Below are 23828 nucleotides of genomic sequence, written 5' to 3'. Positions count from 1 at the left end.
ATAAAACACAAACCTAATGCAGAGGTGTAATTCTGACTCAGGATCTGTCACAGAGATGCTGTTTCCTGAGCCGAAGCAGTACAGACAGCTCGCCGCCAGGGGGAGCAATCGCACTGTCAGTTCTGATTATCTGTCCTGCGCGTCCACGATGCCCTGGTGCCGGAGCGCCACATGAAATGTCATTTTTCTATTTCATGCATGCATCGTTCTTTGAATTCATTCGATTCCAGTGTAACCATGAACACGTTTTTTTCCTGACCAATCCCTTTTTCAGTAATCACAGCAGCAGCACAGTGCACGCGAGACCCGCCACCTGCCGCCTGGACGTGAGACCCAGTCTCAGCTCTGAGGACTGCAGAGAAGAGCTGGAGGCAGGGCGCATCTGGGACAGAGCGGACAGATGCTCCGTCCCTCTCACTGTCTTTACGTTCATAAGTTTCAGCTCATTTTTTTCATCGATGCAGCTGCAGTATATAGTGGTCTCAGGCCTAGAGCGCCCTCTTGTGGCTGTACACGGTCATGTTTAGACCTTGGTTCAGGTCAGTCACCGCACGATAAATTAGATATATTTTGATAGATGAGTTGAATCTGACTGTCAGTCACAAGATCAGTCAATCTATGAGAAAAGCTACGACTTATACTCCGAAAAACACAGTGCATATGAACTTATACCTTGGAATATATCCAGGGATGGCAAAATGTAAGAGTGAAAACCATCAGTGCAGCAGCGTTGTCAGGTGATAAAACAAAGTTTCAGTGCAAAATAAAGTGTGCACACAATTTGACTTAACATGTAGCGGAGGAAACCTGGTAGGGGTTAGGGCTAGTCCCGGAATTATCTCCCGTTCATGTCTGGTGTGTCGGCCAGAACACCACTTGTGGCCACTTCAGGTGAGGAGTAATGAGGAGGGAGGCAGATTGCAGATGAAGGCTTTTACTCACAGTTCAGCAGGTCTACAGACTGTACTTGTGAACTTGTGGGTGTGTGAGTGTGTGTGTGGTTTCCTAAACAAAGGAAAGAATAAACAATTACCAAGTGACATTGAGGTGAATACTATTCAAAATGAACATCAAGTTACAGCATCCACCGCATTACAGGAAATACAATAAGAAAAATAAACCAGCACCCGTGATTACATAGGCACGGAGCTTTAATGTGAAGGGGACCGGAAGTCACATATCGCCGTTAGCCCGTAGCTTGACAGTCATCCCCGGAGATACTAAATCGCTCTGTACACGTAACAATTAGGAAGCGATCAGGCCATGTTCTGCCAGCCATGCAGCATCTGAACCTGCGACCGGATCACCGTTAGCAGACAACTAACAGATGGCAGGGGACAGCGGCCCGTCCGCGCCGTGCTACTAGTTAGCCACGACATGCCCGGCGCTAACCCGACTTCCCACCGGAGCCGAGATGCGCCCGGCGCCGGGCCAACTTCCTGGTTCAGATGCAGGTCGCTCAACAAGCAATCCGACGCACTTATGCTGACAGGAATCACGGATCATGAACCGATGGCAGTAACAAGGAATGAGGGAACTTACTTTTCACTGACGCACACAAACTTCACGATTGATCCCTTCGCGATTGATCCCTTCTCCCCGTGCACCGCTGCTCGGTCGTGTCGGCGCTTAACGACAGGTAAGGGGGGCGTGGCGGCGTGGCGGCGTGACTTATGCACCTCCGTGAACTATAACCCCGTGGCAAACGAATACGCCCATTCTAAACATATACAAGCTATTAACAAACTTTGTGGCCTTTTCTACAGCCGCCCCCAAATGTACGCAGGACATTTGAACAATAAACAAAGGCGACAAAGTCCAAGTTAGGCCGAAGGCACCGGAGCGGAGTTGTCCTCTTCTCCGGAAGGGACTGCAGGAAGGACAACCAGCCTGGCAACTGGCCGGGTGTAGATTCGCTCCTTCACCTTCACGTCGGCAGACCTGATGAGCCCATCCGAGCTGGGATGGGTCTTGACTACCCTCCCAATGGGCCAGAGGGCTCGCGGCAGGTGAGGGTCGGCAATCATCACCACGCAGTCTGGTGCCATACCCTCAGTCATGGTCTGCCACTTCTGGCGCCCCTGTAGGCTGGGGATATACAGTCTGATGAAACGGGCCCAAAAGTGGTCAGCCAGAATCTGGGAGTGTTTCCAGCGACGGCGGCCGATGAGCTCTGTCTCTGGGTAGACCACCTGAGGCAATGATCCGTCGGGCCGCCCCATCAAAAGGACGTTGGGTGTGATGGGGTCAAGGTCCCTGGCGTCGGCGGAAACATATCCCAAGGGTTTGCTGTTCAGGATCCCCTCAACTTCTATAAGTACGGTGCGGAGCACCTCCTCTGGTACTGGCTGGGCGCCCACCGTGCTGTAGAGGGCACTTTTTATTGATCTGATCTCTCTCTCCCATACCCCACCAAAATGGGGTGACGCAGGGGGGTTGAAGTAGTAGGAGATCTTCTGTGGGGCCAGGAGCTGCTGCAGTTCTGGGGAAAGCTTCTGGAAGGTCTCACGAAGCTCCCGTTCACCACCCCTGAAGTTGGTCCCTTGGTCCGAGAACAGCTCTGCTGGGGTTCCCCGACGAGCGATGAAACGCCGGAGTGCCATCAGGAAAGAATCGGTGTCAATGGCGGTGAGGAGGTCCAGGTGAACCGCTCTCGTGGTGAGGCATTTGAAGATTATGCCCCACCTCTTCTCAAGACGCCGGCCAATTCTCACCTCGAAGGGTCCGAAACAATCCATACCCGTCGAGTGAAACGCAGGTTTGAATAAACGCAGACGGGCAGCGGGCAGGTCGGCCATCTTCGGCACTGTAGGGTTTGCTCTCCACCGCTGGCAGTCAGCGCAGTTGTGCTGGTGGCGCCGGACTGCTTCACGCCCTCTCAGGATCCAGAAGGACCGCCGGATCTCTGCAAACACTCGCTCAGGACCTGGGTGATGCAAGCGACGGTCGAAATCCTGAATCAGCAATTGAGTCACTGGATGCTTAGGATCTAAAATGACTGGATGAAGCATTGCTAGCTCCAAATCTTGCGCACGCCGGAGTCGTCCACCAACTCGGATGAGCTCTCCTTGCTCATCCAACTCTGGAGATAGGGCAAAGAGTCGGCTACTCCTTGGGACCAGCTTTCCGGCCCTTAACAGGTGGTACTCCTGGGCGAAACTTTCCCGCTGAGCCTGCCGCAGGATCATCCGCTCGGCCTGACAGTATTCGGCTGCGGTCATAGGGTCCTTCGCGTCTGCCGCCCCATGCAGCCCCCGTGCGGTATCTTCCAGCAGCTCCTTCCAGGATTTGTACTGGCTCAGGTCTGCCGAAGGTGGAGAGGCAGCAGCCAGAATACCACAGAAGATCGCCTTACGTAGCTCTGAGGCATCCTCTTCCTGCTCCTCCCTCGGGTCCTCTGGCCAACGATCGGGACTTGACAGCAAGAACGGGGGTCCCTGGCTCCATCTGTTTGGTGTGGCGAGCTCGTTCAGTGTTTTACCTCGGGTCAAGTCATCAGCCGGATTCCTTGCCGAGTCAACATATCGCCAAGCATGTCTGTCAGTAAGCTCTTGGATCTCCGCCACCCTGGTGCCAACAAAGACCTTGAACCGGCATGAGTCCGACTTCAACCACCTCAGGACTGTAGTGGAGTCGGACCACAGAGTCACCCGGTTGATGTCGAGAGTCAGCTCCCTTTCCAGCACCTGTGCGAGCTGGGCCCCTACGAGGGCGGCGCAGAGCTCGAGTCGAGGCATTGAGTGTAAGCGCTTCGGAGTAACTCGACTGCGAGCCATCAGGAATGCAAGGTGGATCCCCCCTTTGCTGTCAGTGGTCCGAAGGTAAGCCACAGAGCCGTATGCCTCCTGAGATGCGTCACTGAATATGTGCACCTCTCTGTGAAGATCGGTGGGGTCCACCTCCTTAGGTTGGTAGGGGCGGGGCAGGATGATGCGAGGCAGGACATGGAGCTCATCCTCCCAAGCCCTCCACCGCTGTAGGAGCTCTTGAGGTAGCAGAGGGTCATCCCATCCCCGATGTTTGTCCCACAGGAGCCTGACTAGAATTTTTGCCCTTGTGGTGTAGGGTAGGATGTACCCCAAAGGGTCGTATTGACTAGCCAGGACCTTGTAAATGTTACGCATTGTCGGAGTCGAGTATTCAACCTGGCGATGCTTGTAGCTGAGGACGTCGGTGTGGAAGAGCCAACTAAGCCCTAAAGTGGACTCTGGTGCATCAGCTTTGTCATGGGCCAGCCACAATTCAGTGCTAGCTGAACGGCTCTGTTCTGGAAGGTGACTCACAACCTCCAGCTCATTGCTGGCCCACTGGCGCAGCTCAAAGCCTGCAGTTATTAGGAGACTGCGTAACTTGTCGACCAGGCGCCTTGCCTCCGTGACGGTGGGAACACTTTGCAGGCAGTTATCCACATAGAAGCATCTCTCCACTGAGGCCCTCACTTCATCGTTTGGCTCGGTATGCTTGATGACGTGGAGCTGCAAGGCGAATGTCGCGCAGCAGGGGCTGCACGTGGTGCCGAACGGTAACACCTGCCACTCATACACAGCTGGAGGCTCTCCTGTGTTGACATCCCGCCAGATGAACCTGAGCAGGGCTCGATCCTCGGGAAGGAGGCGCACCTGATGGAACATGCCTCGGATGTCTCCGCTGACTGCTACTGCATGTTCTCGGAAGCGCAAAAGTACCCCCAGTAGTGATGCTCCCAAGGTCGGCCCAGGCAGTAAGTATTCGTTGAGATTCTGTCCCCGGTACTGATACGAGCAGTTGAACACCAGCCGGTTCTTCCCATTGTGGCTCACCATATGGTGGGGGATGTACCACTCCTCACCACCTTCTTCGACTGGTGACTCACACTTGACGACCGAGCCTGCTCTGATCAGTTTCTCCATTTCTGTTCTGTAGGCCTCGGTACGTGCAGGATCCTTGGACAGTCGTCTCTCCACACTTCGTAGGTTAGGCATGACTGCCTCTTTGGTGGCATGAAGGACCGGCATGTCTTCGCGGCGGAGCAGTGGGGTGGCGTATCGGTGGACACCATCAATCTCTACTCTAATGGTCTTCGTCTCGAGGGTGCGTATGGCCGTCTGATCCTCCCTGGAACGAGTCACCAGCTTCTCGTTCCTGTACGGTACAGTGTCCATTTGCCATAACCTTTCCACATGTTTCATCAGCTCAGCCATTGGAGAGGTGACTGACGTAAACAGGCATTGCTGAGATGGGTGACAAACGACACTCGAAGGGCCCTGCAGTGTCCAACCAAGCCTTGTGTGTATGGCGGCCGGTCCGCCCGGTGGTCCCAACCTGACAGGTTCAATTGGGGTGATGAGATGGGGGTGGTCGCTGCCGATGAGTAACAATGGTCGGACATCGGTGAGGGTTCTGATGGGGAGGCCAACGAGGTGTTTATATTTTCCCCTGAGCTGCTCCATGGGGTAAGTATGGCTCGCTAGACCCAGGTGAGCTGACGTGAAGGCACTTCTAATCTTAAACTTTGTCTTCGGCTTGGCGGGGGAAGAGACAGAAAACGACACCGATGAACCTCGGAGGGTCTGCACGTCCTGCCGAATGGTACGTAGTGGCAGGTCCTCTGGGGTCCCTGACACCCCCAATTCCTCAGCTGCACCAGACAGTAACATCGTCCGCTCTGAGCCATCATCCAGAATGGCGTAGGTGTTGAGAGTCCGGTTGCCATGATGGAGTCGGACCTGGACGACCTTCAGCAGCACCCGGCTTCCCTCGGTGGGTCTGTCCAGGTAAAGCACCTCCGTTGTTGGCCTGCCGCCGTGGGTCTCCACTGACTGAAGCGTTCGTGCCTCCTTCGATGACTTTGCGTTCACCTCATGCAGCACCCGGAGGTGTTTTCCTTGACATAGGTTGCAGGGCTTCCTCAGGTTGCATTGTGCCGCTTGATGCGACCGGGCACAGCGCCAACACCTCTTATTTCTCCTTATCCAGTCGGTTAGCTGGTCCGTAGTCAGCCTGGATACCGCTCCACACTGACTAAGGTAGTGGTCCTCGTTATTGCAGTACGGACAGTAGGGTTTGGTCCGGTTGGCTCTCGAGGACCTCCCTGGCGACGAAGTCTCAGGTCGCTTCTCGCTTTCATTGGCTCCATGGAGCACCGTGGTGACCCGCCTGCTCGACCGGACTTCAGTCTTGGCCACCGGTCTCTCCTTCACTCCTCTCGCCGCTACCTGTCCGTCAGCATCCTGGCACCATGACTCGTATTTCAGCCACTCTGCAAAATCAGTCAAGGTGTGGGTACGCGTGCCCCGGTGGAACATACAGCGCCGGAATTCCGCCCGTTGCTCCGGTGGCAGCTTACTCAGCAGGCGAGCCACATGGGAGCCACACCGTAACTCCACTTCTCCCTCAGTGCCCAGGGTACTTAACATCCCCACGAGCGACTGTATGTGGAGTGCAAACCTCTCAAATGCTATGAGATCCCCGCGTCGGATGTCTGGTGAGTCCATCACTGCAGCGATGCGTCTCAGGGCTATCTGGTGCGGTTGGCCATACTTCTCGTTCAAAGCAGTCATCGTGTCAGTGAAGGGGGTAGGAGAGTGGAGGTAAGCATCGGCGATCAGCTTCGCATCCTCCAGGCGCAGATGATCAACCAGCACCTGATACTTAAACAACTCCGTCGCGCCGCGGGGAAGCAGATTCTCGAGTGACATCTTCAGGCGGGCAAACTCACTTGGGTCGCGGTTTGAGAAGTGGGGGATCGTGGGTCTTGGTCCGTAGTAGCTCAGCTCAGGAGTAATGGGTGTGGAACAAGAGGGCTGCATGGGTGGCGGCTGCTGCGTCCAGGGTGTGTCTGGAGGCAGCTGGGGGGGTGATGTATGGCCATGAGCATCACTCCTAGGAGCGCCGTGTGGGGACCGACTTTGTAGCGGAATCGGCCGGAACCAGGGACGGAGGGAATGAGCAGCATCGTCTACGGGCCTTGGCACATGAGAGTAGCTGGTGCTGGGGTGGCGTACTCGTGTCTGACCCAATAAGTACTCAGGAGGTGGAGGTGGCAGCGGTTGGACGACAGGGGACTCGGGCTGCTGTGGATGAGCAGGCTGTAGTCTGTCATCGATGGGGCCTGGCCCTGGCGGAGGTGCAGGCCACTCGTCCTCGTCCTCCTCATCGGGCTGGATCTTAGCTGGTGACAGTTGAGGCTTTGCAGCTGACTCCGGTCCAGTGGTGGGCGCAGGAGATAGGCTCTGCAGGTTCTGGACAGAGTGGATTAGCTGCCTCATCTCCTGGCGGAGTGTCCTCATTTCCGCCACATCCGTTGACATGCGCCGCTGCGTCTGCTGAAGTAGATGCCTCTCACGACGGATGTCATCCAGCTCTGCTTTGCAGTCCTCTAGTCGGTCTCTGGGGGGCCATGCTGAAGGCAGGGGCGTAAAGTGCTCATGCAGCCGCTCCTGAAATGAGCTCTTGAGGGATGGCATGGGGGCTAGCTCGTCCTCCCGGCTGTGTAGTTGGCTCTCAGCTCCGTAGCACATGTCCATTTCTTGGAGAACGGCATCCCGCCTCTGCCAGCCTCTCGTCGGGGAAGAACCATCAGGGGGGGTGAAGGAGGCCTTCCTGGCCGCACCCTGCAGGGGAGCCGTCCCTGCATCCTTTCTATATGGTGGGCCCATTTCATAATCAGCATAGCGGGCAGGCAGCCGAACAGTCCGTTTAGGGCGTGCACCATACTCCTCATACTCCGAACCTCGATCCATCTTGGACATAAACACAATGATAATCCGGCTCGAAGGACCATCAAATGTAGCGGAGGAAACCTGGTAGGGGTTAGGGCTAGTCCCGGAATTATCTCCCGTTCATGTCTGGTGTGTCGGCCAGAACACCACTTGTGGCCACTTCAGGTGAGGAGTAATGAGGAGGGAGGCAGATTGCAGATGAAGGCTTTTACTCACAGTTCAGCAGGTCTACAGACTGTACTTGTGAACTTGTGGGTGTGTGAGTGTGTGTGTGGTTTCCTAAACAAAGGAAAGAATAAACAATTACCAAGTGACATTGAGGTGAATACTATTCAAAATGAACATCAAGTTACAGCATCCACCGCATTACAGGAAATACAATAAGAAAAATAAACCAGCACCCGTGATTACATAGGCACGGAGCTTTAATGTGAAGGGGACCGGAAGTCACATATCGCCGTTAGCCCGTAGCTTGACAGTCATCCCCGGAGATACTAAATCGCTCTGTACACGTAACAATTAGGAAGCGATCAGGCCATGTTCTGCCAGCCATGCAGCATCTGAACCTGCGACCGGATCACCGTTAGCAGACAACTAACAGATGGCAGGGGACAGCGGCCCGTCCGCGCCGTGCTACTAGTTAGCCACGACATGCCCGGCGCTAACCCGACTTCCCACCGGAGCCGAGATGCGCCCGGCGCCGGGCCAACTTCCTGGTTCAGATGCAGGTCGCTCAACAAGCAATCCGACGCACTTATGCTGACAGGAATCACGGATCATGAACCGATGGCAGTAACAAGGAATGAGGGAACTTACTTTTCACTGACGCACACAAACTTCACGATTGATCCCTTCGCGATTGATCCCTTCTCCCCGTGCACCGCTGCTCGGTCGTGTCGGCGCTTAACGACAGGTAAGGGGGGCGTGGCGGCGTGGCGGCGTGACTTATGCACCTCCGTGAACTATAACCCCGTGGCAAACGAATACGCCCATTCTAAACATATACAAGCTATTAACAAACTTTGTGGCCTTTTCTACATAACATGTTCATTTTTCCAGTTCTGTCCTCCACCAAACTATTATGGAAGTAATTAATATCATGCAAATGTAAAGTACTAATTTAAATCATGCAGCTTGGTTGAAGCGGTGACCGTCTAAATTTAGAGGAAACTACTTTCTCATGAATGAATATAGGAAGGGGAGCTTGGCTGACAGGTGTTGAGTTCTGGTGACAGGAAGTTTGATCATGTTGCAAGAGATTCTGTTCACTACCTGACACAAAACACCGGGAACCTGGAACAAGCAAGGATGCAGAACATTGTTCTAAAACATGCAAGTACCTAAAAACCCCAAACATTGTATGCAAAAGTAATTGAAAATGACTGAAATGGAGCATTGCAATTTTTGGCTACCAAAGTGGTATTTTGGCTACAAAATAAACCCAAATTCCCCTGAAGCTGACTAAAGTGTCGACTGTTGTACAAGATATTATTAACAGCTGTCAACATCAATAGGAAATAAAAAGCAGAATCTTCTGGTGTTGGTTGTATCATTTTTTTAATAATATTTTTATTAAGATTTTACATTTTATAAACCAACAAACAACAACAAGGTACATTTACAAAGTCAGCATTTGAGTACATGAGAGTCCTTCCAGAGGCTGAGCAGCCTCCCTGTGGAACTGTACAGGGTTATGACGTCCCAGATTCTCAAGTAAATAAGACAGATCCTTGTTCATAATGTAATTGATGAAGTGACCCCAAACTCTTTCAAAAGTATCCTGTTTATCCTTTAAGGTGTAAGTAATTTTTTCCAACGATAAACATTCACACAATTCTTTAAGCCATTTTGTTATGCTTGGTTTCTCTCTCCATGACGAAGCAATAACTCTTTTTGCTTGGAGTATTCCCAGGTTTACGACATTTTTTCATAACCATTAATGTGGAGTTCTTCAGGATACAACCCCAAAATAAAAAGTTTAGGCTCCGACACTAGTTTTAAACACAAAATCTCCTGTAATTTACTGCTGACTTCTCTCCAGAATTCTTTAATTTTTGGACATGACCACAGACAGTGGATCAGAGTGCCTTTATCTTCTCCACATCTGTTGCAGAGATCTGGGATATGCATGTTGAATTTGTTATGTTTTTCTGGAGTAATATACACTCTCATGAGCCAATTAAATTGAAGTATTTTAAGATGGGTATTACATGTCTGTGTTTGAGCTACCTCACAGGCTTTCTTCCACTGTTCCATGGTAATCTCAGTGACACAACACTGACAGTGGAAGGTATAGAGATCGAGAGAACAGATGAAATTAAGTTTTTAGGTGTATTGCTGGATGAACAACTAACAAGGAAATCCCATATAGAGTACGTTAAAACTAAGATTTCTCAAACCATTGCTGTTCTGTACAAATTGAAAGAGTCACTTCACAATAATTCTTTGTTTCTGTTGTACAATTCAGTGATTATACCATATCTGACCTACTGCGTTGAAGTCTGGGGAAATGCTTGAGAGACCTACATTGAACCACTCTTCCTTTTACAGAAACGAGCGATTCGTGTGGTGAATGGAAGTGGTTACAGAGACCACACTAACCCAATATTTTTATAAAATTGAAATCCTTAAAAATGAAAGAATTGGTAGAACTCAACCTTCTTAAAACAATGTATAAAGCTCACCGGAAAAAATTACCATTTAATTTACAGAATAGATTTGCAAAGCGAGACAGTCAATATAGATTAAGAGGCACTGAAGTTTTCAAATGACCGGAATCAAGAACCAAATTGAAAGAAAGATGCATCACAACAAAAGGAATCAATTTATGGAATAAACTTGACAGTGAAATGAAGAGGTCTCAGTCCATTCACATCTTCAAGAAATGTTTAAAAGCACAGTTATTGGGAGGGAACGACTCTGTTTTAAAGAATGGTCAAACTTAGAATGATTGTTTCTTTTGAAAATATTTCATTAAGGTTTTTTTTTTTTTGTATTTACATTTTGGGAAATGGTTGTATTTGATCTGCAATTATTTGTGAAATGGTCGTATTTGTATTTTGATTTAGTGAAATGGTTGTATTGAATTTTGCTTTTTTTTGTGATATGTTAACAAATCTTGACAAATTGTCATTTATTTTATGTTGATAGGGGCAGACATCATAAGTCTCACTTCTTTCTGTTCCTTTTCATTTCTTTCTTTTAAAAAAGAATGAAACAAATAAAATCAATCAATCAATCAATCAATCTCCTCCTGTAAGTCAGTTCTCCAAGCAAAAACTTTTGCATCAGCGGATTCAGAAGAGGATGCCATCAGCGTGTCATATGCTTCAGAAATTATACCTCTGTTGTAAGGGTTTTTGGTTAGAAATGTTTCCAAGACAGACATAGAGGGAATATGTGTGAAATTGCTTAGACGGGATCTGATAAAATTTCTTAATTGCTGATATTTGTAAAAATGTTTACGGGGAATACTGAATTTAGAAACCAGTTGTTCAAAAGTTAGGAGTCTTCCATCCCTTCCATAGCCATCCCTCATTAACCCCACCCCCCTGTCTGCCCATAATTTAAAGCCTCCATCATTTCTGCCTGGAACGAAGTCATTGTTGCCCCAGATTGGGCTGAATATAGAAAGGGATGAGGCTTCCTTTAAGTAACTTTGGGTAGCATGCAAGACACGAATCATATTCTTCACTATTGGGTTGTATGTTATCTTTGTAAGTTTGTTGTATTTGTCAGAGTATAAGTAATTATGGAGGGGCACTTGAAGAGACAGCATTTCAACAGATTTCCATGCGGGGGCATTTCCTGGGGTATAGTAAAACATCACTGTTTGTAATTGGGTTGCATACCAGAGCATGTTAGGGCCTTTAAGCCCTCCTCTGTCAAAAGGCAAGTATAAGAGGGACAGTCGGAGTCTGGGACGTCTGTTGTTCCACAGGAATTTGTTAAAAAGTGTTTTAATTTTGGGGAAAAAACTCTGATGGGGGTGGCAGGGGGATATTCTGAAAGAGATACAGAAACTTGGGGACCACATTCATTTTTAATACATTAATTCTGCCAATCAATGAGATTTGGAGATTTGACCATCTTTCCACTGTTTTAGAAACACTTTCAATAATTGGGCTATAATTGCGTGATACTACATTTTCCAGTTTTGGCATAATTTCATTTCCAAGATAAGTGAAATGATTCACATTTCTAAATAGACGAGCGCATTCAGGTGGGTTTGACCTCTCTTCAGGATTCAAAAGCATTATAGAGGACTTTGATTTGTGGTTGTATCATTTTTATTTGAAATGTTAATATTCAATATCTGCAATGGCTATATTATTACATTATTATATACATATTATATACTATTATATACATAATAATGTTTTTTTTGGAGTAGGTTTAATATTTCTCCAGGATCAAACCACTTGAATGTGCTGTTTTGTAAAGAAGAAACTATCTTTACTGTGTCATCTGTTCACATTTAAGTCTGCAGATGCAGTTAAAAGAAATGATAACTGAAGATTACCCAACAAAACAAAGTTTGCAGAGCACACACGTGCGTGCATGTTGTTGCACAAGCAGAGGCCAGACTGTCCTCAGTCCACAGACTATTAGAATTAACTGTAATACTGTGAATGTTTAACTGGACAAAGTCTGCTGATTTTCGTGTAAACCCTAACAATATGATATGACGGAAATCAGCCGCGGCACCTTCAAAATAAGAGCACGATGTCCTCTAACGGTGCCAAATCGGAGGAGGCGTCGTTTGAAAATCTATGAATGACAAATATGTGTTTTTTTATGTGTTATACGCTAAATATAGCGCGTGATTAAACTGATATGTTGGGTGCTGGAAAGGTTTTGCAGAGCAGAGTGTTTATTGTGAAAGTCCCGGCCGGAAGCGGTGTGTAAGTTGTAGTGGACGGGAGCGCGTGCTGAGAAGCGGAGCCGCGCGGCTGACAGGTGGGAAGCGTTTTCATTCATTTACTCTTTAAACTTCTCTTTTTTTAATCGTAAAAGTGATGAAAAACTCCGTAAGCTTCATGTTTCAACACCGCACGCATATCAAATAACGAGTTTACAGAGGAGAAGCCAGCAATACGGCGACTTTTGAGGGGGAAATCCCTTTTAATTGACTTTATTCAATTCAGTCAATAGAGGCACGCGCCGATAATAATAATAATAAAAAAAACTTTAATAATGCATGTGACAAAACTTTATTGATTCAGTGCATGTTACCAAAATGACGGTTGGGAGTTACGACGGGAAAAAGTAAATTTAAATGACAGGGAAATGGAATTTCTCTTTTCTTTGCTGTGCGTGCACGGTAATAGTGTGGGTTAGTAGGTGAGAATTGTGGAAACATGTGGTTGAAAGCTTTTAGAGTTTGACCTGAGTCGATTTTGTGGTTATTTATTGCTTTAAATAATTAACTCTGAGATTAATAAAGTGCTTTGCAGTCTGTTCTGTCGCTATGAAGAGACCATCGTGGCTTTATGTCCAGGCACTGCTGTCAGAGGTGGAGAAAACTCACTTTCTCTGGATTGAGGATAGTTTTCAAGTTCAATGTGTTTAACATCATGTGGAGGTTTCCTCGTGTGTGTGTGTGTGTATGTGCGCGCGCGTGCGCGTGCCGTGGACCCTCAGCCAGGTGATCAGAGCAGTGGACTCACACAGTGGTGGGACCACTGCAGGTTTCGAGGTGAAAGGTGACTCCTCTCTGATTGGATGACAGCCATGAACTGAGGCGTCTGTCATTGGCTGGGAGGGTGAGCGTCTCCCCCCCCCCCCAAAACCCAGCTCTTTAGTCCTGTCAGCCCCCCCCCTTCCTCCCCCTTCCTCCTCCTCCTTATCTGTGGTTCTCAGGACGTGATAAGCCTGTGTGTTGTCGGACGTTGTTTTAAAGCCGAGCTGCAGTTTTTCTCTAAGAAATCTTCTTATACAATTAGCAGCAGGAAACCTGTAGCGTCTGATCTTACAGGACTGGAGGCGATGTCAACGACACAACACAATCTGACCACACCGCCATCACTCTCATGATGAATGGAGAGTTTTATGAGACCAGTCACACATTTCCTGCACATTTGTCATAAATACAAACATAAACCGAAAGTCATAGAGCCAGTCCCAGCTGGGACATGCCGTCATGTCAGGATATGATGTGTGCGTTCGCTCTTCCACAATCTTTAGCTTCTTTGTTGGTGGTGTTTTAAGACTAATCAATTTCACTAATAAATTGCTAAAACAACAACATGCATGAGTGTCGGTGGACAGCCTGTCGTTTAAGACTACTTGCCATTATTTTTTCTCTTAACCTGAACTGTTCCTCTAGGATTGCTTGAGCCATGTCTGGCCAATAATTTACTCGTCAGTATGAAGTGTTTGACTCATGAATAAGTTACCAAAACAAAAAATGCAAAGTATTTATATGTTGGAAAATCATGCGATGAATGTACAGTGGAGACATCTTCACGCCCCGCAGCTGGTTGAAATGATCTTATGTAATTACAGTTATGCAAGCATGCTTGAAGAACATCAAGACTAAAGCAAGTATTTCCACTGGACTGATGCAGTGGCAGTGTGTTTTTATGTGCGATAGTGCAAGAAGGTACCAAAAAAATATGATTTATTATTAATTTTTACACAGCCTTCAAATATTCAAAAACACTGAAGTGCTTTTGCTGAATGAAGTTGCCTGGGAGTGTTTCATGATGCACAATACATGGATATTTCCCACAATCCCATCCTGCATTTGCTGTATTTTGCATCCTAAATAGCTCACGCTCAGTCCTTCAGTAGTGTTTTCCACTATTCTTACCGAAACGCTGCGATCCTTGGAGAATATATCCTCAGTATGTCCACAAGACCCAGCAATGAACTACTGAAAAGTCATAATGACTAAAATATAAAATAAAAAAAATCCCAAAAAACCCCAAAACTATTTCAGTGATACTTTGTGGTGCAAAATACAGTGCATTTCCAAAAAAAAAAAAAAAACCCCGTCTCCTGAAGCAGCGTAGCTTTGAGGCTAGTTGGACAGCATCAAACAGAGACCCTCCTCTGGGGTCTCTGTGTTTTGTTGTTTCTGTCTCTCTTATGAAATGTGTTAAAAAAAAATAATAATAAAAAAAAACACAGTTTTCTTTGAAATGTTCAGAACTGTCTCGGTGGTTCAGCTGGCCGGACTGAAGACTCTTTTGGCCCATTTTTTTGCCCACGAACCTTATTTTTTTTGGACAACGCAGGATGTTAGTTTTGAGTGTATTAATGTAATGTTTTTACTCTTGGTTACATTTCTGTTTGTTGTTATAATGAAACAACTCTTTAAAAAACTCTTTCAAATCCTCCAAATGGAAACAACACAGAGATGAGATTCATTGTTTGGACCGTTCTTCCTTCTGCTGTCCAGAAACACGCTCGTTCGGTTGTCTGGTGACTATTTAATTCTGTCTGTGTGTGTGTGTGTGTGTGTGTGTGTGTGTGTGTGTGTTTGTACTGGATGGACTTGCGTCTGGAGCTCGGTGTGCCCTGCCCTCGGCCAAGTGTTTTTTCTGGAAATGATTTCCTCTTGACCGCTCTGATCACTGATTTTGCCGCCCGTCCAGGTTTTACGGTGAAAATGTGTAAATATGTGGAAAGACGAGATTCCAAAGCCTGCTTCTCCTCCTGTTTTCTTCTGTTGAGATCTGGATGAACAGCTCTATGAGTAGAGTCCATCATGACCTCCGCGTCACACTTTCATTTACTTTTCCTGCAGCAACACAAATGAAATCTTACACAACTTTTCAAATCTGGTGATTTGGGGGATTTAAAAACCTTCTTCTGACTTTATGTAAAGAGATAAAATAGGCCTCTGTCTGCTCAGTCAGCTGGTCGTCACCCCCGTGCAGTTTATTGTGTCTAATCATCTCACACTGGGGTCAGAGGTCACTAAGGCAGAGGTGTACCGGTCAGCGTGAGGAGGAACGGTTTCTGCGCTCTTTGGGTCGTTTGCTCTCGTCTGACTTTGTTGTTTACACTCGGCCTGATTCAATCAGGCCGACTTCAGAGTGAACTAGAACCCTCCCTGAGGCCGGCGCGCGCCTGCGATTGGTCGATTAGCTGGGGTTAAAGGTCACCTGAGGTCTCGGGGGTGTATCCAGGTCGCGGTTGCTGCAGCAGCAGTAATAAGACTGGAAATAGAAACCCTGCGGTCTCACCTGGCTGCCTCTCCTGCAGGTTAGTGGCAACAGAACGACTCCTGCAGGATAAAGGATGGAGACGGACGGGTGGGGTCAGGCAGAGGGCTCGCCGTACTGCACGCCGCGCTCATACAGCACGGCAAGCGGCTGCCGAGGTTTCACTGCAGGATCTCAGACTGCATCCAGGAAGAACGTCTGATGGAATCCTGCGCAGTTTGTTCATAAACGGAATAGGGGAGAGTAGAGGTGTGGTGTTAGAGTTCCACTCTTTAAACCTGTATTACTGTGTGTGTGTGTGTGTGTGTGTGTGTGTGTGTGTGTGTGTGTGTGTGTGTGTGTAGATATGAGCGCAGATCGGATGTGTTGAGATATGAAGGGTTCATAAATGTGCGGTCGACTTCCTTTGATGTGTGCAGGTATGGTTATCCTGCAGTCGTCACGGCGTGTTGGTGCTGCTGAGTCTGCAGGAGACGGAGCTCCGTCCTCCTGGTTTAACACACCTGTTAAATGTCTGCTATACGAGCTAATCACCCCGCGGCGTGAGCCGGAGCCAAGCCTGCTGCCTCTGTTGTCCGCCGCGGGACAAAGTGCATGCTGGGCTTTATTTGATCAGCGCGTCACAGGAGCGAGGCGTCTTTACTGAGCGGCTCTGTTTGCCTTGCGGGGTTCCTCTGCTGCTGGTTTCCACGTGGCCTTCAGGAGCTCGCAGGGTTCTCTGACTGATGGCGGCTGACGCTGTCGCTTGGATTTGTTTTCAAACTGTGAAGATTCATTTGAAACAAAAGCAGACCGGCGCGCCGTGCTGCCCCCGCTGACCGGATTGTAACGTTGTTTCTGTAAACGAAGGTCACCTGCTGGCCCCACACTCCCGACAGCACAACCCTCTGCAGCGTGGGCCGGGACCGGAGCATCATGCAGGACCTCATCCAGAAGCTCCGGCTGCCGGACCTGGACCAGGTCGGCAGCTACGTGAGGAGCGTCCCCACCCCCGTGCTGCTGGGCGTGGGGGCCGCCGCCACCGCCACCGCCTACTACCTGGCGACCCGGCCCAGAGCCCTGCCGCCGGCCTGCGACCTGCAGGAGCAGTCGCTGCAGGTGAGTCCCCCGTGAAGACCTGAACCCGCTCGCCGTCCAGCCGCCGCCGGGGCTCAGGCCGGATTCTGCTCTCAGGGAAAAGGGCTTGCTCGAGAGTCGGTGCTGGGGACCGGAGACGGCCACATGACATACATCTACGAGGACGCCAAGACCATGTACGAGTTCTTCCTCAGAGGAGTCCGAGTCTCGGGTGAGTCTCGGGGGACGCGGGTGCAGGACGGCGAGGAGGCAGAGGGGACGGACTGAGGACATGTAGCGCCTCACACTCTCTTCCTCCTGCAGACGGCGGCCCGTTCCTGGGCTCCAGGAAACCCGGTCAGCCCTACGAGTGGCTGTCCTACCGCGAGGTGAGGGGTGGGGTGGGGGGGGGCGGTCAGGTCTGTCTGGCTACATGCACTTTAAACTCTGCTCTGATTCTAGAGTATCACCTTGTAGCACCGGAGGAGTTCAAGCAGAGATCGCTTCATGTAGCCGTTTGTAAACTTTTACTGTGTGTGTGTGTGTGTGTGTGTGTGTGTGTGTGTGTGTGTTTTTGTGTGACAGGTCAAGCAGCGGACAGAGTGTCTGGGTTCAGCGTTTCTTCACAAAGGACACTCCAAGACGACAGACCCTCACATCGGCATTTTCTCCCAGAACAGGCCTGAGGTGCACACTCCGTCCAGGACCGAGGGGTTCAAGAGAAGAAATAACCTGTCTTAATGTGTGTGTGTGTGTGTGTGTGTGTGTGTGTGTGTGTGTGTGTGTGTGTGTGTACACAGTGGACCATAACTGAGCTGGCGTGTTATACCTACTCTCTGGTGGCCGTCCCTCTGTACGACACACTGGGCACTGAGGCCATCGCCTACATTATCGAGAAAGGTGAGGGTTGACGGTGTCCTCCCGGTGGCATACACCCGGTGGCGTCCTGCCGGTGGCGTCCTGCCGGTGGCGTCCTCCTGGTGGCGTCCTGCCGGTGGCGTCCTGCCGGTGGCGTCCTCCCGGTGGCGTCCTCCCGGTGGCGTCCTCCCTGTGGCGTCCTCCCGGTGGCGTCCTCCCTGTGGCGTCCTCCCGGTGGCGTCCTCCCGGTGGCGTCCTCCCGGTGGCGTCCTCCCGGTGGCGTCCTCCCTGTGGCGTCCTCCCGGTGGCGTCCTCCCGGTGGCGTCCTCCCGGTGGCGTCCTCCCGGTGGCGTCCTCCTGGTGGCGTCCTGCCGGTGGCGTCCTCCCGGTGGCGTCCTCCCGGTGGCGTCCTCCCGGTGGCGTCCTCCCGGTGGCCTCCTGCCGGTCCCTGACGCTCCGTTGTCCCCCCTCCCCGTGGCAGCGTCCATCTCCACCATCGTGTGCGACGTGACGGAGAAGGTGGGGCTGGTGCTGGACTGTGTGGAGGGCAGGGAGCACAGCGTGAAGACCGTGGCGCTGATGGAGACGCCCAGCGACAGCCTGGTGAGACGAGGCCAGCAGGCCGGCGTCCTCATCCTCAGCCTGCAGGAGATGGAGGTCAGCCTCGGATCACTCTGCCGCGTGTCTGCATTCATTCATTCATTCATTCACTCCACTTTTCTCTGTAGAAGGACGGTTCACTCACTAACCTCAGCCATGGCTCTTCTCTTTGACAGGAAATGGGGAAGGCTCACTACCGTCAGCCAGAGGTCAGTGAGCAAGACGTTTCCAGAGAAAACACATGGGTTGAGTGTTTAATACACGGTGAAACAGTGTCTGTTACTGTGTTTAAACGCAGAAATGGTACAAACACTGACAACTGTGTAGTTAGAAGAAAACACAGAACAGTTAGAATAAAACATTTACTGGCAGAACTGCTTTTATTGTGGTCATGATGTGGTTTGTTCAGCGTCCGCGGCCGGAGGACATGGCGTTGATCTGCTTCACCAGCGGGACAACAGGTGAGGCGCGCACAGTGAGCCCCGCTGAATACACACCTGACACGTCTGAAGAGTGTGTGTGTGTGTGTGTGTGTGTGTGTGTGTGTGTGTGTTCTCAGGGAACCCAAAAGGAGCCATGTTGACTCACAGGAACATCGTCAGTAACTGCTCGGCCTTCATCAAGATCACAGAGGTGAGGTCTGCCAGGTTGCCTCTGTGAATCCTCTGCTCTGATTGGATGTTTTAACCGTGAAGGTCTGGATCAAGGTTCAGACACAGCTCAGTCCGGGGGCCACAAACAGCCCAGGTTCGGGCCGGTTTTGGCACCCGAGCCTCAGGTTTGACACCTTGCGTGGGAGTTAACGGTCTGCTTCCCCCTGGTGTCTGCAGCCGTACGTTCAGACCTCCTCAGAGGACGTCATGCTGTCCTTCCTGCCTCTGGCTCACATGCTGGAGCGAGTGGTGGAGGTACTGGGGTAACGCTGCTGTCCCTGTGTGTGTGTGTGTGTGTGTGTGTGTGTGTGTGTGTGTGTGCGTGTGCGTGTGTGCTGTAGATCTCCTGCTGCATGTACCCCACTGACGTCCACATTTCCTACCTGCCCCTGGCCCATATGTTTGAGAGAGTAGTTCAGGTACTGTGCCGTGGCTCCGGCCCGTGTTGAGGAAGCGCCGGGCGGGCCCGTGGTGACCTCTGACCTCTGCCGCAGGGCGTCATGCTGGTGAAGGGGGCCCGGATCGGCTTCTTCCAGGGAGACGTGAAGAAGCTGAGCGACGATCTGCGCGCGCTGAAGCCCACCGTGTTCCCCGTCGTGCCGCGGCTGCTCAACAGGATGTATGACAAGGTGCGGGGCGCCGCCGGGGGGCGGGGCGCCGCCGGGGGGCGGGGCGCCGCCGGGGGGCGGGGCGCCGCCGGGATCCAGGTTCTAACGCTGCTGGTGTGTAGATCATGGGCCAGGCCAACACCTCCTGGAAGCGCTGGCTGCTGGAGTTCGCCTTCAGGAGGAAGGAGGCCGAGATGATGAGGGGCGTCGTGAGGAGGGACAGCATCTGGGATCGGCTGATCTTCAGGAGGGTGCAGGTAGGAGACAGGAAATGAGCCCGGCGCCCGGCTGGCTTCTGGTCTTCTTGCGGATGGTATTCAGAGGTGTGTGTGCAGTGAAGACAGATGTGCTGCCCCCTACAGGCCAGCCTGGGGGGCCGCGTCCGCCTCATGTTAACTGGAGCTGCGCCCATCTCTCCTACGGTGCTCACCTTCCTCCGAGCTGCAGTGGGCTGCCAGGTGAACGGCCCCGCCTTCATTCTTTTTGTATCATTTTTCCACATTGGTTTTTTTTTCAAATTTTTTTCCTTTATCCACCCCCCCCCCCCCCCCCCCCCCCCCCAGCCTCACTGGTATTCACCCCTCTTGCTGTTTTCTGTGTCTCAGGTCTATGAGGGTTATGGACAGACGGAGTGCACGGCAGGGTGCACGGTGACGCTGCCCGGCGACTGGACTGCTGGTAAAACTCCACTGACTGCCTGGAGGTTTGGTGTGGACGAGTCGGGTGACGGACCCGGACCGGACCAGACCCGGACCGGACCAGACCCGGACTGGACCCGGACCGGACCCGGACCTGACCCGGACCTGACCCGGACCGGACCCGGACCGGACCTGGAGCTGACCCGGAGCTGACCCGGGCCTGACCTGGAGCTGACCCGGACCTGACCCGGACGTGACCCGGACCTGACCCGGACCTGACCCGGAGCTGACCTGGAGCTGACCCGGAGCTGACCCGGAGCTGACCCGGAGCTGACCAGGACCTGACCCGGACCTGACCCGGACCTGACCCGGAGCTGACCCGGACCTGACCAGGACCTGACCCGGACCGGACCCGGACCTGACCCGGACCTGACCCGGACCTGACCCGGAGCTGACCCGGAGCTGACCCTGTCTCTGCAGGTCACGTCGGGCCTCCTCTGCCCTGTAACTCGGTCAAGCTGGTGGACGTCCCCGAGATGAACTACCACGCCGTGAATGGAGAGGGAGAGGTCAGACCTTCTCTCATGACTCCTTTTAATGTGTCTTCAAGGCACTGATGTCTGTGTGTGTGTGTGTGTGTGTGTGTGTGTGTGTGTGTGTGTGTGCAGGTGTGTGTGAAGGGTCCCAACGTGTTCCAGGGCTACCTGAAGGACCCCGAGAAGACGGCGGAGGCCGTGGATGCAGAAGGGTGGCTGCACACCGGAGACATCGGGAAATGGCTGCCGGTGTGTTGGACACACACACACACACGCACACACACACACGCACACACACACACACACACACACACACACACACACACACACACACACACTCGCTCGGTTTGATGCGTGGAATTGTGACGTGATGAGAAGAATGAGATCAGGCCGGCGTGGTGTGTCGACAGAACGGCACCCTGAGGATCGTGGACAGGAAGAAGCACATCTTCAAGCTGGCGCAGGGCGAGTACATCGCGCCCGAGAAGATCGAGAACGTGTACACCCGCAGCGACGCTGTGGCGCAGGTCTTCGTGCACGGAGACAGTCTGCAGGTAGGAAGGGACGGGCCGAGGGACGCCGCGGCCCGAGAGGGCGTCCCGGGACGAAGCAGCATGCCGTGGTTTGTGTCCAGGCGTGTCTGGTGGCGGTGGTGGTCCCGGACCCGGACTTCCTGTGCGGCTGGGCCAAGAGGACCCTGAAGCTGCAGGGCAGCTACAAGGAGCTGTGCGGCAGGGCGGTGAGTCACCCAGCACACCCTCCAGTCCGCGGCGTGGACCCACGGCTCACTCTCACCGTCCGTCTGCAGGACGTCAAGGCGGCGATCCTGCGGGACATGCTGCGGCTGGGGACGGACGGAGGCCTCAAGTCCTTCGAGCAGGTGAAACTCCAGCCCGGGTTTTTACTCCCAGCTGTCCTGAAGTGAAGCGTCGCTGACTGCACCGTGTCTCAGGTGAAAGCCATCCACGTCCACACCGAGCTGTTCTCCGTGGAGAACGGCCTGCTCACCCCCACCATGAAGTCCAAGAGGAACGAGATGCGCCAGCGCTTCAGGGCGCAGATCGACGGGCTGTACGCCAACATCCGCATGTAGGAGGAGGAGGAGGAGGAGGAGGAGGGGGCGGAGCCAGGCAGACAGCCTCCTCAAGGGTCCAGAGAAGATTTCACGCTGAACATAGAAGGGCTTGATTTTGTTTGCCTTTTCTGGAAGCTGCTTTTCCTCCGTCGCTCAGGAAGAATCACACTCTTCAGACACGTCCGGTTGGATTCAGAGCGGCTCTGACGGTCCGCTTCGGAGGCGTGGACGCTGCTGTTCAGGCTCTGATCCGCAGCGCCTGCTTCTTTGGTTCAGTTACACCTTTTAGAGGAAGTTTCTTGAGTTCTCAGATGATTAAAAACACACTTTTCATGTGACATAGCACAGCGTTAATCTGCAGATGAGATCAAGGAGATGAAAAGTGAACGAGAGTCAATCAGAGTGATTTTAAACCCATGAAAACCCTTTTTTTATCATTATAACCCAGGGGTGTCAAACATAAGGCTCATGGGGCCAAAGTGGGCCCTGAAGAGGCTCCAGTCCAGATCGGTCCGGGTTGCGTCTCCCGGTGACGTAGCACCCTGTGATTGGCTGAGATAACATGCTGCGTTATTATTGGCTGGACGTTATGGCGCTGAGGCAGAGCTGTGGAGGCAGCTCGAGGTGAAGAGGGACCACACCCGGTTCTCCTCCTGCTCCGTCTGCCGGTCTGAGGGGCGGGGCCAGACGGATCATTACCAGGTGTCCCATTTCACCTTCCTCCCAGGTAACACCAGCAATGTGAGCTGCCGTTTTCACTGCCGTCCCAGACTGAAGATAAAAATGCCCATGTTGATAAAGCTTTAAGTGACCTGACACTGGCACATGTGGTTGATCTGGTTTAAAATATCCTTTAAGAAGTGAGAGAGTGAAAATTATAAACCATTTAGACAGTTTAAAAAGCTTTATACATGTCAACTCTTGATTATGCAACTTTTTTTTATTACAAATATCTTCCCCTTGTTTTGTGAGTAAAGTATCAGTTTTAGCTATAAAAGCTGAGTTTTTATCAATAAGATTAAAAGCCACTGCATTAAGAATAAACAAAAAACAAATCTTGTGTAAAGATGTGTCACTAAATAGATCAAAAATACATTTATATTCATATTGAACTGAATGAATAAAAAATGAGTATTGATAAGATGAGAGAATAGATTGTATTTTATAAATCCTGGAAGGGAAAATCCGTCCATCCATCCACCCATCCATCCATCCATTCATCCATCCGCCATCCCCGGACTGGTCTGGTGTCTCCACCGGCCGGCCGAACCTCAACCTCGTGACAGGTGCCTGACTGTTGACCTGTCTCTGTTAGGGAGCAATAGTGGCGTCACGTGACTGTGGTGGGTGAGCGGGCGAACGAAAAGATCGGGTCAGAAAGGAAGTCCAGCTGCCTGCGTGTCCTGCTTGCTGTGGACAGTCCGGTCGTCTCCTCGGACCTGGTTCGGCTGGAACAGGACAGGAAGCAGCAGCTGGGGAAGACGGGAGGCGCCACGGGGAGCGCTGGAGGAGATGCCTTTCTCTCTGACCTGGTTTTGTTCTGATGTTTCCATAACGAAATCGAGATTAATTCATTTTTTTGTAGATTTGCCTGAACTGCAAAAACATGTAATTTCATGTAAATTAAATAAAAACTATTAAAATATCCACCGCCTGTGTTTTACAGTTGTATTATTCATGTGTTCAGATAGTGAGAGACACTAAAGAAGTCCAAGATTCCCAGAATGCACGAGGTCTGATCCAGCAGTGGGTTTTAACCGTCAAAATATGAAGTGGGGGGGGACATGTTGCTTTGCAGCCGCTGCTTGAAGAACTGGGTTAAAGGTTACATCGTATTTTGTTTTTCTGGGTGCTTCTGCGCTGCTGCTGTGACTGCCTGTCTGCAGAGCAGCTCGGCTGTGATGAACAATCAGGACGGTTTAGTTCTTCC

At 51.2% G+C, this 23828-nt stretch overlaps 3 protein-coding genes across 3 annotated transcripts; 1 reads left to right on the top strand and 2 right to left on the bottom strand.

Annotated features, from left to right (window-relative positions):
- Positions 1 to 844: 844 nt before the first annotated feature.
- Positions 845 to 5514, bottom strand: LOC115401351 (uncharacterized). Its single transcript, XM_030109487.1, has 2 exons — positions 1543 to 5514; positions 845 to 1005 (listed from the first exon to the last, which is right to left on the bottom strand). Exon 1 carries the CDS (start codon positions 5427 to 5429, stop codon positions 1824 to 1826), a length of 3606 nt encoding a protein of 1201 aa, XP_029965347.1. The 5' UTR covers positions 5430 to 5514; the 3' UTR covers positions 845 to 1005; positions 1543 to 1823.
- LOC115404414 (uncharacterized) lies at positions 5485 to 8713 on the bottom strand. Its single transcript, XM_030113733.1, has 3 exons — positions 8517 to 8713; positions 5573 to 7979; positions 5485 to 5501 (listed from the first exon to the last, which is right to left on the bottom strand). The coding sequence occupies exons 2-3, from the start codon at positions 7728 to 7730 to the stop codon at positions 5485 to 5487; spliced, it is 2175 nt and encodes a 724-aa protein (XP_029969593.1). The 5' UTR covers positions 7731 to 7979; positions 8517 to 8713.
- LOC115399316 (long-chain-fatty-acid--CoA ligase 1-like) lies at positions 8178 to 23532 on the top strand. Its single transcript, XM_030106638.1, has 21 exons — positions 8178 to 8613; positions 16724 to 16972; positions 17048 to 17162; positions 17255 to 17319; positions 17516 to 17617; positions 17731 to 17830; positions 18270 to 18445; positions 18565 to 18597; positions 18798 to 18849; positions 18948 to 19021; positions 19383 to 19460; positions 19536 to 19670; positions 19772 to 19906; positions 20012 to 20107; positions 20255 to 20327; positions 20768 to 20856; positions 20956 to 21072; positions 21234 to 21377; positions 21458 to 21562; positions 21632 to 21703; positions 21776 to 23532. The coding sequence occupies exons 2-21, from the start codon at positions 16790 to 16792 to the stop codon at positions 21914 to 21916; spliced, it is 2085 nt and encodes a 694-aa protein (XP_029962498.1). The 5' UTR covers positions 8178 to 8613; positions 16724 to 16789; the 3' UTR covers positions 21917 to 23532.
- Positions 23533 to 23828: the final 296 nt, after the last annotated feature.

The sequence above is a fragment of the Salarias fasciatus genome, chromosome 2 (genome assembly GCF_902148845.1).
Source record: "Salarias fasciatus chromosome 2, fSalaFa1.1, whole genome shotgun sequence".
NCBI lineage: Eukaryota > Metazoa > Chordata > Actinopteri > Blenniiformes > Blenniidae > Salarias > Salarias fasciatus.
The sequence above is the reverse complement of the archived record's forward strand: the minus strand, read 5'-3'. Positions and strand labels throughout refer to the sequence as shown.

Excerpts from the sequence above, each read along its gene's own strand:
- LOC115401351 (XM_030109487.1), bottom strand. The coding sequence starts at position 5,429 with ATGGAGCAGCTCAGGGGAAAATATAAACACCTCGTTGGCCTCCCCATC.
- LOC115404414 (XM_030113733.1), bottom strand. The coding sequence starts at position 7,730 with ATGTCCAAGATGGATCGAGGTTCGGAGTATGAGGAGTATGGTGCACGC.
- LOC115399316 (XM_030106638.1), top strand. The coding sequence starts at position 16,790 with ATGCAGGACCTCATCCAGAAGCTCCGGCTGCCGGACCTGGACCAGGTC. Across the intron at positions 18,598-18,797 it reads CTCACTACCGTCAGCCAGAG|CGTCCGCGGCCGGAGGACAT; the intron begins GTCAGTGAGCAA and ends TGGTTTGTTCAG. Across the intron at positions 21,704-21,775 it reads GCCTCAAGTCCTTCGAGCAG|GTGAAAGCCATCCACGTCCA; the intron begins GTGAAACTCCAG and ends ACCGTGTCTCAG.